The 14,172-nt window shown below is 36.0% G+C and overlaps 1 protein-coding gene across 11 annotated transcripts in view; it reads right to left on the bottom strand.

Annotated features, from left to right (window-relative positions):
• The window catches only part of LOC137648932 (SH3 domain-containing kinase-binding protein 1-like), a 245,358-nt gene that overhangs the window by 68,038 nt on the left and 163,148 nt on the right, over window positions 1–14,172 (bottom strand). The window contains exon 1 of one of the 11 annotated variants that reach the window (XM_068382130.1): window positions 3,467–3,974. The exons of the other annotated variants lie outside the window; for them this stretch is intronic. Coding sequence (XP_068238231.1) covers window positions 3,467–3,511 — 45 coding nt within the window. The 5' untranslated portion in view covers window positions 3,512–3,974. Of the gene's footprint in view, window positions 1–3,466; window positions 3,975–14,172 lie in introns of those variants that run through there. 11 annotated transcript variants of the gene reach the window in all.

The raw sequence follows: 14,172 nt of genomic DNA, 5'->3' as shown, positions 1-14,172 counted from the left end.
AATCTCTCTCTCTCTCTCTCTCTCTCTCTCTCTCTCAAATAGTAAATTAGCAAATTGAGTCTCCGGGGATAGACTATTAAGTCTTGGAGACATCCAAAATCTCTCTCTCTCTCTCTCTCTCTCTCTCTCTCTCTCTCTCTCTCTCAAAATTCTCAAAAGGAATAACAAACGTTGACTACAACAATCTATTCACGCTCAGCACAAATCAGTCCAGAGGTAACGGATACAAACTGGAATTGAAAAGATACAACACCTCTCAATGTGGAAATTTCTTTACATACAATATAGCAAACACAAGAATAGACTTCCAGCGGGCGTAGTAAACAGTAACACGGTAAACGAGTTCAAGAATAAGTTAGACAAGATTATAAGAACTCTCTAAACGTTTAAACTAAATCGCTTAACCCAAGAGCAAATGGAGTCTCCCTGGAGACTAATAAGTCTTTGGGATATCCCAAATCCTTTTAACTCATTGTAACATTGTACTATCCCTGAAAAGGCATGAGAGAGAGAGAGAGAGAGAGAGAGAGAGAGAGAGAGAGAGTTACAAGGAGGTACAAGGATTTTGAATGTCTCAAAGACTTTTTAGTCCAACCGCGGAGACTCCATTAGCTATTTGGGGGAGAGAGAGAGAGAGAGAGAGAGAGAGAGAGAGAGAGAGAATTTTGGATGTCTCAAAAATTTTCCGGGGAGACTCCATTTGCTATGAGAGAGAGAGAGAGAGAGAGAGAGAGAGAGAGAGAGAGAGACAGTAAACAGACATCTTATCTAATCACTAGTTATCAGTTAAGTCAAACCATGATCGACTGAAACTGAACATAAATGATTGATTGATTAGGAGATATTGTAATGAATTTTTATTCCTAAACACGATCATCTTACAGAAACAAAGTCTTAATACCAAAAGATAAATAAAACCATATCAAAATTTGGTATTTCATCTATGTTTTTATATATTTGTAATGTTTGCTGGAGCGTAAATAAATGACCACTAAGACGACAACAATCAGAGAGAGCGTTATTATATGACCACCGCGACGACAACACTCACGAGATAGTACTATTGAGAGAAATGTTGATGAAATAAAAAAATACTAATAAACATTAATAATAATAATAATGTGTAATCTTTAACCAAAGATATAAATAATGATAAAAATCATTAAAAATAACAAAGATAATTATTCATAATAATAATAATTATTATAATAGTAATAATAATAATAACCATAATAATAATAATATTAATAATTACTATTCCATTCTATCAAATTTCTCTTCTTGTTTCGTTAAAATTTTTATAGTTTATATAGGAAAAATTTATTTCAATGTTGTTACTGTTCTTAAAATATTTTATTTTTCCTTGTTTCCTTTCCTCACTGGGCTATTTTCCCTATTGGGGCCCCTGGGCTTATAGCATCCTGCTTTTCCAACTAGGGTTGTAGCTTAGCAAGTAATAATAATAATAATAATAATAATAATAATAATAATAGTAATAATTCTCTTCGCTAATGTGTAATCTTTAACCAAAGATATGTATATATATATATATATATATATATAATAATAATTCTCTTCGCTAACGTGTAATCTTTAACCAAAGATATGTATATATATATATATATATATATATAAGAATCATTAATAAAAATAAAAATAATTATCTATAATAATAATAATTATAATAATACTACTACTACTAATAATAATAACCATAATAATAATAATAACAATAATATTAATAATTACTATTCCATTCTATCAAATTTCTCTTCTTGTTTCGTTAAATTTTTCATAGTTTATATAGGAAAATTTATTTCAATGTTGTTACTGTTCTTAAAATATTTTATTTATCCTTGTTTCCTTTCCTCACTGGGCTATTTTCCATATTGGGGCCCCTGTGCTTATAGCATCCTGCTTTTCCAACTAGGGTTGTAGATTAGCAAGTAATAATAATAATAATAATAATAATAATAATAATAATAATAATAATAATAATAATAATAATCATAATAATAATAATAATTCTCTTCGCTAATGTGTAATCTTCAACCAAAGATATATATAATAATATAAATCATTAATAAAATCAAAAATAATTATCTATAATAACAATAATAATAATAATAATAATAATAATAATAATAATAACCATAATAATAATAATAATAATAATAATAATCAATAATAATAACAATAATAATAAAAATAATCAATACTAATAATAATAACAATAATAATAATAATAATAATAATATTCATTTATAGGAGTTTATAAATAACAAAATAACAATTACCTTATTTTAGGTGTATTCCAATTACATCGATATTGCATCCAACAATATGTTACATGAACTTCATTGCGTAATTAATGTGTTTCAAAACTCTGGCGTCAAAAAAATCATGGTTATTGACACCTAAAAATTCAACTATGAGGATTTGGAAGCTGTGTTACATGTTAGGGTATTCATTGCTTTCTAAGTATATTATTATTATTATTATTATTATTATTATTATTATTATTATTATTATTATTATCATTATTATTCTTATTATTCTTATCACTTATTATCATCATCATTATTATTATTATTATTATTATTATTATTATTATTTTTATTATCATTATTATTCTTATTATTCTTATCACTTATTATTATTATTATTATTATTATTATTATTATTATTATTATTATTATTATTATTATTATCATTATAACTAACAATAACAACAACAATAATAATATAATAGAAAAATTCAGAATAAAACAGTAGCTCCAATCAAGGCTTTGTGTGTAAACAATATGGTACCTCATTAATAATAATAATAATAATAATAATAATAATAATAACAATAATAATAACAGCGGCCACAACCCTTGTCTTTCATTCATATCTAGGTTCGACCCCTCTATGATGTACAAATTATTCATATACTTATCCATAACAAGAATATAATTATTAAGGACAAACGTAAGTACACAAATATACAGAAACCACGCAAGAGCCCATATAAAATCGAGGTACCTCTTACACCTGTGTAAACGTTGCTACACCCGTGAATACACAGGTAAACTGAATCAACTACCTATACTTAATTTTTTTCTAATAGGGTGCACTTGCACTGACTCGCAGGGGCGCCCTTATAGCTCGGCAAAGTTTCCCACAAGCTGGTTGGTTGGATGAGATCATTCTAACCAATTAGCTCGTAGAAAACTCGCAGGGGTGCCCTTTTAGCTCGGGAAAGTTTCCCAATAGCTGATTGGTTGGAGGAAATCATTCTAACCAATTAGCTCGTAGGAAACTCGCAGGGGTGCCCTTTTAGCTCGGGAAAGTTTCCTACTAGCTGATTGGTTAGACTTATCGTGTCCAATCCTTCAGCTAGTAGGAAACTTTTTCCGAGCTAAAAGGGCACCCCCAGCCAGTCGGTGCAAATACGCCTTACTAAATCGAGTCAAAGTCTTACCTGCCCTAGTTCCTTCAGGAACTCTTTCCCGGCGCCTTTCAACATTGAATCCGAAGCAAGGTCATACGCACTATAAGGATCCCTTGTCTTCCTTTCCCAATTTAGATCTTCAACTCTTGATGTTAATAAATTGTTTATCTTAATCACATATTCCGTTATTTTATAGATTTATCTTCACCACGAATTATACGTTGCATAACCCTTAATAATCATGTCGCTATTCTACAAGATATATAGAAATATATGTATAGATATTTAAAACCAAAACGAAATATTTGGTCTTCACTCAAAACCATTGATGTCAACTTTCTAATTAGGGTTTTCCAATTTTCAAAATAATTTTTTTCAGGCCACTTTCCTTATCCTCAAAATACGATTTCAGACAAGAAACACCACTACATATAAAAAACGAACTTCCTGTCCAGTGGCATCTAACTAGTCCAGCTTATGGCGAAAGAATGCCACCTCGTCATGTTAGAATCTCTCTCTCTCTCTCTCTCTCTCTCTCTCTCTCTCTCTCTCTCTCTCTCTCTCTCTCTCTCTCTCTCTCTCTCTATCTATCTCTCTATCTATCTCCCAACCGTGGCACTCGATGGCACTCACACTAAACAAGATTACAGGGCCGTGAAACGAAGCAGGCTTCTACATCCTGTCTGCACGAGAGAACCAATACCACTGACACACCCGACGTAACGAAGAAGAGAAACACTACTACGGACCTTCCCGGTCTTGCTTTGCCTGCAAACGCCGCGCCATACTTCACAACACTACGGGCAACTACGACAAGAGGCCAGGGTTTTACTCTACCGGAGAGAGAGAGAGAGAGAGAGAGAGAGAGAGAGAGAGAGAGAGAGAGAGAGAGAGAGAGAGAGAGAGAGAGAGAGAGAGTATGAAATCAGCAGCATCAATTTCTGTATGCAGTAGCAGTGAGGATAATTTTTTGTTGCTGTTGTTATTGTTGTTGCTGTTGTTGTTGTTATTATTGTTGTCGTTGTTGTTGTTATTGATGTTGTTGTTATTGCTGTTGTTATGGTTTTAAATGACGACCACTGTGATGAAAGACTGAAGCAGTTTTCTATGGAGAGAGAGAGAGAGAGAGAGAGAGAGAGAGAGAGAGAGAGGAGAGAGAGAGAGAGAGAGAGAGATTTACAATAACATTATAATAATTGGGAAAATACGACAATGCCCACAAGGGAATGAACAATGTGTGTATGTGTATGTGAGTGTGTGTGTGTTTGTGTGTGTGTACGAGTCATAAGTATCAAGTCCGCTTCCGCTGTCCGCAAAGGGGGGCGGGGGTGGGGGGGTGGGGGGGGGTTTACCCCTCCAAACAAGCAACACAACCCGTCCGCATTCCCCAAACATCACATAAACACATATACCGCAATGATATTCTCTCTCTCTCTCTCTCTCTCTCTCTCTCTCTCTCTCTCTCTCTCTCTCTCTCTCTCTCTCTCTCTCTCATCTAATCAAGAAGAAAATATTTTAGTAATAGTTTTAACTTGATCACACGGCCTCATAACAAGAACAAGAACAACAATAATAATACCACCAACAATAATGATGATAACAAAAACAACAACAACAATAACAACAGCAACAATAATGATAACAACAGCAACATCAATAATAATAACACCAACAATAATGATAATAATAACAACAACAGCAACAACAATAACAGCAACAATAATAATAACAGCAACAATAATGATAACAACAAACAACAATAATAATAACAACAACAATAATAATAATAACAGCAACAACAACAATCATAACAGCAACAATACTGATAATAACAACAACAACAACAATAATAATAATAATAATAATAATAATAATAATAATAATAATAGCCCCGAGAAACTTTGTTACATGAACGACTCTCGAAGATTAATTTCATAATCAAATCGATTTTGTGGACTAGAAGTAGCCTCTCCAGATTATGAGAGAGAGAGAGAGAGAGAGAGAGAGAGAGAGAGAGAGAGAGAGAGAGAGAGAGAGAGAGGAGAGAGAGAGACATGTCTACAGAGGTGCTGATTGACACTGTTTGAAAAATCCAATTTCGCAAAATTTCATAGGTATTTTATTAGTACTATCATTTACTACATTATATAATGTTCTAGAAATAGAAAAAAGGCCAAAATTGAATCTATATATCAAACATATACAGTACATGTATGTATACAATACACGGTTGAATAAAAGCGGCTCCTCACTCTGCAAAATAAGTTTGCGGGCACTCTGTCGCCTCGTAGATAGGTGCAAAGCTTCTACGCTTATTCTTATTATTGTAATTAAGCTTATTTTACCGGTACCATAAATAAATTAATAATGAAATTCTCAATCTTTTATTCCCTTCTACCTCTAAATGAGTTAGGATAACACCTTGCTATCATCAGTTTTGGAGAGCTATTGTGGTCAGTTTGGACTTTTTTAAATTCTTCTTTCATGCATATAAAAGAAGAGTTTTAAGAAGTCCAAACTGATTACCACAATAGGTTGGCAAAACTGATGATAGCAAGGTGTTATCCTAACTCATTTCAAGGTAGAAGGGAATAAAATTAAAGATTGAGAACCTCACTATATTAATTTAATTATGGCACAGGTGATATAAACTTAATAACAATAATAAGAATGAGCTTAGAAGCTTTGCGCCTATCTACAAAGAGATAGAGTGGCCGCAAACTTATTTTGCGGAGTGAGCAATAAGGAACCAGGAACCATGTGCATTGCCCTACTTATAAATGCAGCCAGGTCCTTGCTAGGATTTTGCAAAGTACCTATACTTATGTCTAGTTTCATTAACTGTCCTAATTTTAAGCATGAAAATAAATGTTCAGTAGTATCTTCATCTTCAACAGTATTTTATGAAGGAAATATATTTAGGTTCAGGGGTGAGGCATAACCTTTGCAACGGCGCCTCTAAAAGTTTATGTTCTTATACTGTTCTGTCTTTTCCTCCACATCAGGTTTAATACTTTTTTTTTCTTTTCTATATTTGTTTCACTAAATTAAGACTATCCTATTATTTTCTTTACTTCTTCCTCAGTATGGTCGTTGAAGCTAAATAAACAGTAAGAGGTGCTAATCAAAATACGTAAGCCGAAATAAATAAGTTAATGGCAACCCACGAAAATAACAACAAAATTGTCTAGACTAATTTTCAGGTAAATATAGGCGGGGCTTTGTAAAGTGATGAAGGATGTAGATAGGACATACTACAGGTAAGACTCCTAACCCTTAAGACTTTCTCGAGTCCCCCCCCCCCCCACACACACACACAAACACACCTTCCTCACCTTACGTCACTTCTTCTCTCCCTACTCAGAAGGGGTTGGATAAGGAGATGACGTCACACCAAACTCACACGTGGATGACCTTCAGTGACGTCATCTTCAATGCCACACTCATTAGGTCATCGTTTTTAATGTTTACAATAAAAAAAAACAACACTGATACCAAATTTTGAAGTATTATTATTATTATTATTACCCAAGCTACAACCCTAGTTGGAAAAGCAAGATGCTATAAGCACAAGGGCTCCAACAGGGAAAAATAGCCCCGTGAGGAAATGAAATAAGGAAATAAATGATGAAAGCAAATTAACAATAAGTCATTCTAAAAACAGTAACAACGTCAAAACAGATATGTCCGGTATAAACTATTAACAACGTGAAAAACAGATATGTCATATATAAACAATAAAAAAACTCATGTCAGCCTTTTCAACATAAAAAAATTTGCTGCAACTTTGAACTTTTGAAGTTCTACTGATTCAACTACCCGATTAGGAAGATCATTCCACAAATTGGTCACAGCTGGAATAAAACATCTAGAATACTGTGTAGTATTGACACTCATGATGGAGATGGCCTGGCTATTAGAATTAATCTCTTCCCGAAATATTTAAGGGTTTGCATATCGCCATGATCAGCAAAGCTGTACTAGTCAGGGCCACCCATACTAGGTTGGTTTGCTCAGCGGTCAGACAAAAATCTACATCACCAATCCGCACAGGCCAGCGTGGTGATGAAAACTGGCCAAACCTAAGAAATGAGTTGACATGTCTGAGGCCTTTGTCCTGCAGTGGACTAAAAAATAGCTGCATTTGTTGTTGTTGTTGGGATTCGTATCCAAATTGTTTGTGGTATCATGACTTATACAAAAACATGAAAAATCTAAACTTTGCATCCACGTATTTTATCTCTCTCTCTCTCTCTCTCTCTCTCTCTCTCTCTCTCTCTCTCTCTCTCTCTCTCTCTCTCTCTCTCTCTCTCTCTCTCTCTCTATTATATAATATATATATATATATATATATATATATATATATATATGTATATATATATACATATATATATAGAATTTTCAACGCATAAGGTTTATGCATCTCTCTCTCTCTCTCTCTCTCTCTCTCTCTCTCTCTCTCTCTCTCTCTAAAATTTTCAACGCATAACATTTATGCAACTCTCTCTCTCTCTCTCTCTCTCTCTCTCTCTCTCTCTAAAATTTTCAACGCATAACATTTATGCAACTCTCTCTCTCTCTCTCTCTCTCTCTCTCTCTCTCTCTCTCTCTCTCTCTCTCTCTCCCCTTCGAGTGATCTCTTATAACATATACCTTTAAGGAACTCTCCTTCCCACATCTCTCAGCGTCTCGCCTTCCACTTAAGTACACTTGAAGATACTTAACAAATACTTTCCAAGACGAAAAATTACTTAAATCCTAATGTTATATCTACAACCGATGTTAAGCTTCTGAACAAACTCCACACGAACTATTAAAAATCATCGTACATCCGGTTCAAAATTATCTATCTTCAAGGGATTGTGTTATCTAAACCGGGCGGTTATCTACTGATAACACCAATAGATGATATAGGGCAGGCTGAAGTATTAATGAGGTGTCGGGAATTTCGAAATTGATAGTACACTGAAGTAATGAAATTAAGGTGTATTTAGTTGTTTTTATGGATAACAACAAAAACAACAACAAAAACAACAACAAAAACAACAACAACAACAACAAGAGTAACCAATCAACAACACAGGTTAAAGAGGGTGCACACCAGTGACTGAAATAATGAATAACATGAAAATACAACGTTAAAAAAAATACAACGTGAAAAAAATTACATTAAAAAATAAAACAAAAACTAGAAAAGCACTTGAGTGCAGACCTCCGCCACGGCAGCTTATTTTTCGAAACCAGCTTGCCTTTACCAGAATCAATTTAGACCGCAGGCGTATATGAAGTCTGTGTGGTGATCATGTGCGAACTTGGGGTTAAGGTTAGGGTTAATTCGTTCGACATTTTGCTCGACCTTAACCTTGACCTTTGACCTAGGACATTCAATATTGAATCACTTCCAGTCTCAACACAACAATTAATCCCTGAAAGTTTCAATAATCTACGAGTAAAATTATGGCCAGGAAGTTGTTCACAAACAAACAAACAGGGCTGAATACATAGCCAGCTCTCAACTTCGTCCGCGGAGGTAAAAATACAACGTAAACAGAAACACTGTACTGTATAAACAAATAAATACAGCATCTTGGCCATCCCAACTGGGTTCGATCAATTCCACCCAGCGAGCAGTATTAAAAACAAACAGATGAAAATAAGAATTTGGTCAGTAATTTTATCGGTATCATTTTGAGGGTTTCACACTTTACTCTTACTAATACTCAACTTTTCAAACTACTCCCTACCATGGTTAGCTAGCTATACCCTTACTAATACTCAACTTTTCAAACTACTCCCTACCATGGTTAGCTAGCTATACCCTTACTAATACTCAACTTTTCAAACTACTCCCTACCATGGTTAGCTAGCTATACCCTTACTAATACTCAACTTTTCAAACTACTCCCTACCATGGTTAGCTAGCTATACCCTTACTAATACTCAACTTTTCAAACTACTCCCTACCATGGTTAGCTAGCTATACCCTTACTAATACTCAACTTTTCAAACTACTCCCTACCATGGTTAGCTAGCTATACCCTTACTAATACTCAACTTTTCAAACTACTCCCTACCATGGTTAGCTAGCTATACCCTTACTAATACTCAACTTTTCAAACTACTCCCTACCATGGTTAGCTAGCTATACCCTTACTAATACTCAACTTTTCAAACTACTCCCTACCATGGTTAGCTAGCTATACCCTTACTAATACTCAACTTTTCAAACTACTCCCTACCATGGTTAGCTAGCTATACCCTTACTAATACTCAACTTTTCAAACTACTCCCTACCATGGTTAGCTAGCTATACCCTTACTAATACTCAACTTTTCAAACTACTCCCTACCATGGTTAGCTAGCTATACCCTTACTAATACTCAACTTTTCAAACTACTCCCTACCATGGTTAGCTAGCTATACCCTTACTAATACTCAACTTTTCAAACTACTCCCTACCATGGTTAGCTAGCTATACCCTTACTAATACTCAACTTTTCAAACTACTCCCTACCATGGTTAGCTAGCTATACCCTTACTAATACTCAACTTTTCAAACTACTCCCTACCATGGTTAGCTAGCTATACCCTTACTAATACTCAACTTTTCAAACTACTCCCTACCATGGTTAGCTAGCTATACCCTTACTAATACTCAACTTTTCAAACTACTCCCTACCATGGTTAGCTAGCTATACCCTTACTAATACTCAACTTTTCAAACTACTCCCTACCATGGTTAGCTAGCTATACCCTTACTAATACTCAACTTTTCAAACTACTCCCTACCATGGTTAGCTAGCTATACCCTTACTAATACTCAACTTTTCAAACTACTCCCTACCATGGTTAGCTAGCTATACCCTTACTAATACTCAACTTTTCAAACTACTCCCTACCATGGTTAGCTAGCTATACCCTTACTAATACTCAACTTTTCAAACTACTCCCTACCATGGTTAGCTAGCTATACCCTTACTAATACTCAACTTTTCAAACTACTCCCTACCATGGTTAGCTAGCTATACCCTTACTAATACTCAACTTTTCAAACTACTCCCTACCATGGTTAGCTAGCTATACCCTTACTAATACTCAACTTTTCAAACTACTCCCTACCATGGTTAGCTAGCTATACCCTTACTAATACTCAACTTTTCAAACTATTCCCTACCATGGTTAGCTAGCTATCTGTCCTCATTCTTCTTTCAACCATCTTCCCTATCAAATAAAAAAAAATCTAAGCTTTATATTATTAGAGTTGTCTTCAATATCTAAAAATTATAATGTGTTTTTACCTCCGCCAACGAAGTTAGGAGGAGGTTGTGTTTTCGCCGTTATTTGGATGTGGTGGCCTGGTGGATGCGTCCTAACCTGGTGATTGCCAGACTGGGGTTCGAGTCCCGCTCAAATTCGATAGTTCATTTGGTCATTGCAACCTCACCATCCTTGTGAGCTAGGGATGGGGATGGGGGGTTTTGGGGAGCCTATAAGGTCTATCTGCCGAGTCATCAGTAGCCATTGTCTGGCCCTCCTTGGTCCTAGCTTGGGTGGAGAGGGGCCTTGGGCGCTGTTCATAATTATGTAATATGGTCAGTCTCTAGGGCATTGTCCAGCTTGATATGGCAATGTCACTGTCCCTTGTCTCTGCCATTCATGAGCAGAATTTTAAACCTTTAAATAACTTCCTGGCCACAATTTTACTCTTAGATTAGTGAAACTTTCAAAGTTTAATTGTTATGTTGAGACGTGGAAGTGATTCAATTTTTGAAAGACCCAGGTTAATGGTCAAGGTCCAGCAAAAGGTCGAGAAATAGGCTGCCGTGACGGAGGTCTGCGCTCTATTGGGTGACCCTCTATAGTCAAACCATTCGGTGGCGGCCACTGAGCAGAGCTCTTTGCCAGAACATTTCGTGCCCGAGCGTAAACACTTTGTTCATTTTTCCTGGAAGAAAGTACTCTTTAGAGACCAGTCGAAAACCTTTGAAAAGAACAATTAAACCAGATTACGAGATTAACAGTAATACAGGGACGAGTATCCTATTTTACCTCACCCTTTCTTTACAACTGTACTTGCTGGCACAACATCACTTAAATAACATCAACATCTTTACAATAATAACTTAGTTTATTGTAACACACACACACACACTATATAGTATGTAAATATCACCCACGAAATGCATTTAATACCGAATTCTATCTTGGGAAATACATATCCACTTGGAATTCATTTTATGGTAACAGCTTCTGGCCGGGTGGTGATTCGAACCACCACCTGTACGGCTAGAAACTATGCTTGGCAGGGACCCTACCGAATCAGCTATCAAGAGAGACTAAAAGTTTATGACAAGTCCCCCTACATATTCCTGTCGAATTCAGGATTCTGTTCATAGACTTGAAATAGACCCATCTCCACCATGATAGCTGAATCGTGAGTTTGCAACACGTGGTTATTTTAATGAACATATATCACAAGCACACGTGATTTTAATTAATGTAAATATCACCCACGAAATGCATTTAATACCGAATTCTATCTTGGGAAATACATATCCACTTGGAATTCATTTTATGGTAACAGCTTCTGGCCGGGTGGTGATTCGAACCACCACCTGTACGGCTAGAAACTATGCTTGGCAGGGGACCCTACCGAATCAGCTATCAAGAGAGACTAAAAGTTTATGACAAGTCCCCCTACATATTCCTGTCGAATTCAGGATTCTGTTCATAGACTTGAAATAGACCCATCTCCACCATGATAGCTGAATCGTGAGTTTGCAACACGTGGTTATTTTAATGAACATATATCACAAGCACACGTGATTTTAATTAATGTAAATATCACCCACGAAATGCATTTAATACCGAATTCTATCTTGGGAAATACATATCCACTTGGAATTCATTTTATGGTAACAGCTTCTGGCCGGGTGGTGATTCGAACCACCACCTGTACGGCTAGAAACTATGCTTGGCAGGGACCCTACCGAATCAGCTATCAAGAGAGACTAAAAGTTTATGACAAGTCCCCCTACATATTCCTGTCGAATTCAGGATTCTGTTCATAGACTTGAAATAGACCCATCTCCACCATGATAGCTGAATCGTGAGTTTGCAACACGTGGTTATTTTAATGAACATATATCACAAGCACACGTGATTTTAATTAATGTAAATATCACCCACGAAATGCATTTAATACCGAATTCTATCTTGGGAAATACATATCCACTTGGAATTCATTTTATGGTAACAGCTTCTGGCCGGGTGGTGATTCGAACCACCACCTGTACGGCTAGAAACTATGCTTGGCAGGGACCCTACCGAATCAGCTATCAAGAGAGACTAAAAGTTTATGACAAGTCCCCCTACATATTCCTGTCGAATTCAGGATTCTGTTCATAGACTTGAAATAGACCCATCTCCACCATGATAGCTGAATCGTGAGTTTGCAACACGTGGTTATTTTAATGAACATATATCACAAGCACACGTGATTTTAATTAATGTAAATATCACCCACGAAATGCATTTAATACCGAATTCTATCTTGGGAAATACATATCCACTTGGAATTCATTTTATGGTAACAGCTTCTGGCCGGGTGGTGATTCGAACCACCACCTGTACGGCTAGAAACTATGCTTGGCAGGGACCCTACCGAATCAGCTATCAAGAGAGACTAAAAGTTTATGACAAGTCCCCCTACATATTCCTGTCGAATTCAGGATTCTGTTCATAGACTTGAAATAGACCCATCTCCACCATGATAGCTGAATCGTGAGTTTGCAACACGTGGTTATTTTAATGAACATATATCACAAGCACACGTGATTTTCAAGTCTATGAACAGAATCCTGAATTCGACAGGAATATGTAGGGGGACTTGTCATAAACTTTTAGTCTCTCTTGATAGCTGATTCGGTAGGGTCCCTGCCAAGCATAGTTTCTAGCCGTACAGGTGGTGGTTCGAATCACCACCCGGCCAGAAGCTGTTACCATAAAATGAATTCCAAGTGGATATGTATTTCCCAAGATAGAATTCGGTATTAAATGCATTTCGTGGGTGATATTTACATTAATTAAAATCACGTGTGCTTGTGATATATGTTCATTAAAATAACCACGTGTTGCAAACTCACGATTCAGCTATCATGGTGGAGATGGGTCTATTTCAAGTCTATGAACAGAATCCTGAATTCGACAGGAATATGTAGGGGGACTTGTCATAAACTTTTAGTCTCTCTTGATAGCTGATTCGGTAGGGTCCCTGCCAAGCATAGTTTCTAGCCGTACAGGTGGTGGTTCGAATCACCACCCGGCCAGAAGCTGTTACCATAAAATGAATTCCAAGTGGATATGTATTTCCCAAGATAGAATTCGGTATTAAATGCATTTCGTGGGTGATATTTACATTAATTAAAATCACGTGTGCTTGTGATATATGTTCATTAAAATAACCACGTGTTGCAAACTCACGATTCAGCTATCATGGTGGAGATGGGTCTATTTCAAGTCTATGAACAGAATCCTGAATTCGACAGGAATATGTAGGGGGACTTGTCATAAACTTTTAGTCTCTCTTGATAGCTGATTCGGTAGGGTCCCTGCCAAGCATAGTTTCTAGCCGTACAGGTGGTGGTTCGAATCACCACCCGGCCAGAAGCTGTTACCATAAAATGAATTCCAAGTGGATATGTATTTCCCAAGATAGAATTCGGTATTAAATGCAT

The sequence above is a fragment of the Palaemon carinicauda genome, chromosome 10, assembly GCF_036898095.1.
Source record: "Palaemon carinicauda isolate YSFRI2023 chromosome 10, ASM3689809v2, whole genome shotgun sequence".
In the NCBI taxonomy this organism is placed as follows: Eukaryota; Metazoa; Arthropoda; class Malacostraca; order Decapoda; family Palaemonidae; genus Palaemon; species Palaemon carinicauda.
This window is presented reverse-complemented; position numbering and strand designations above follow the sequence as displayed.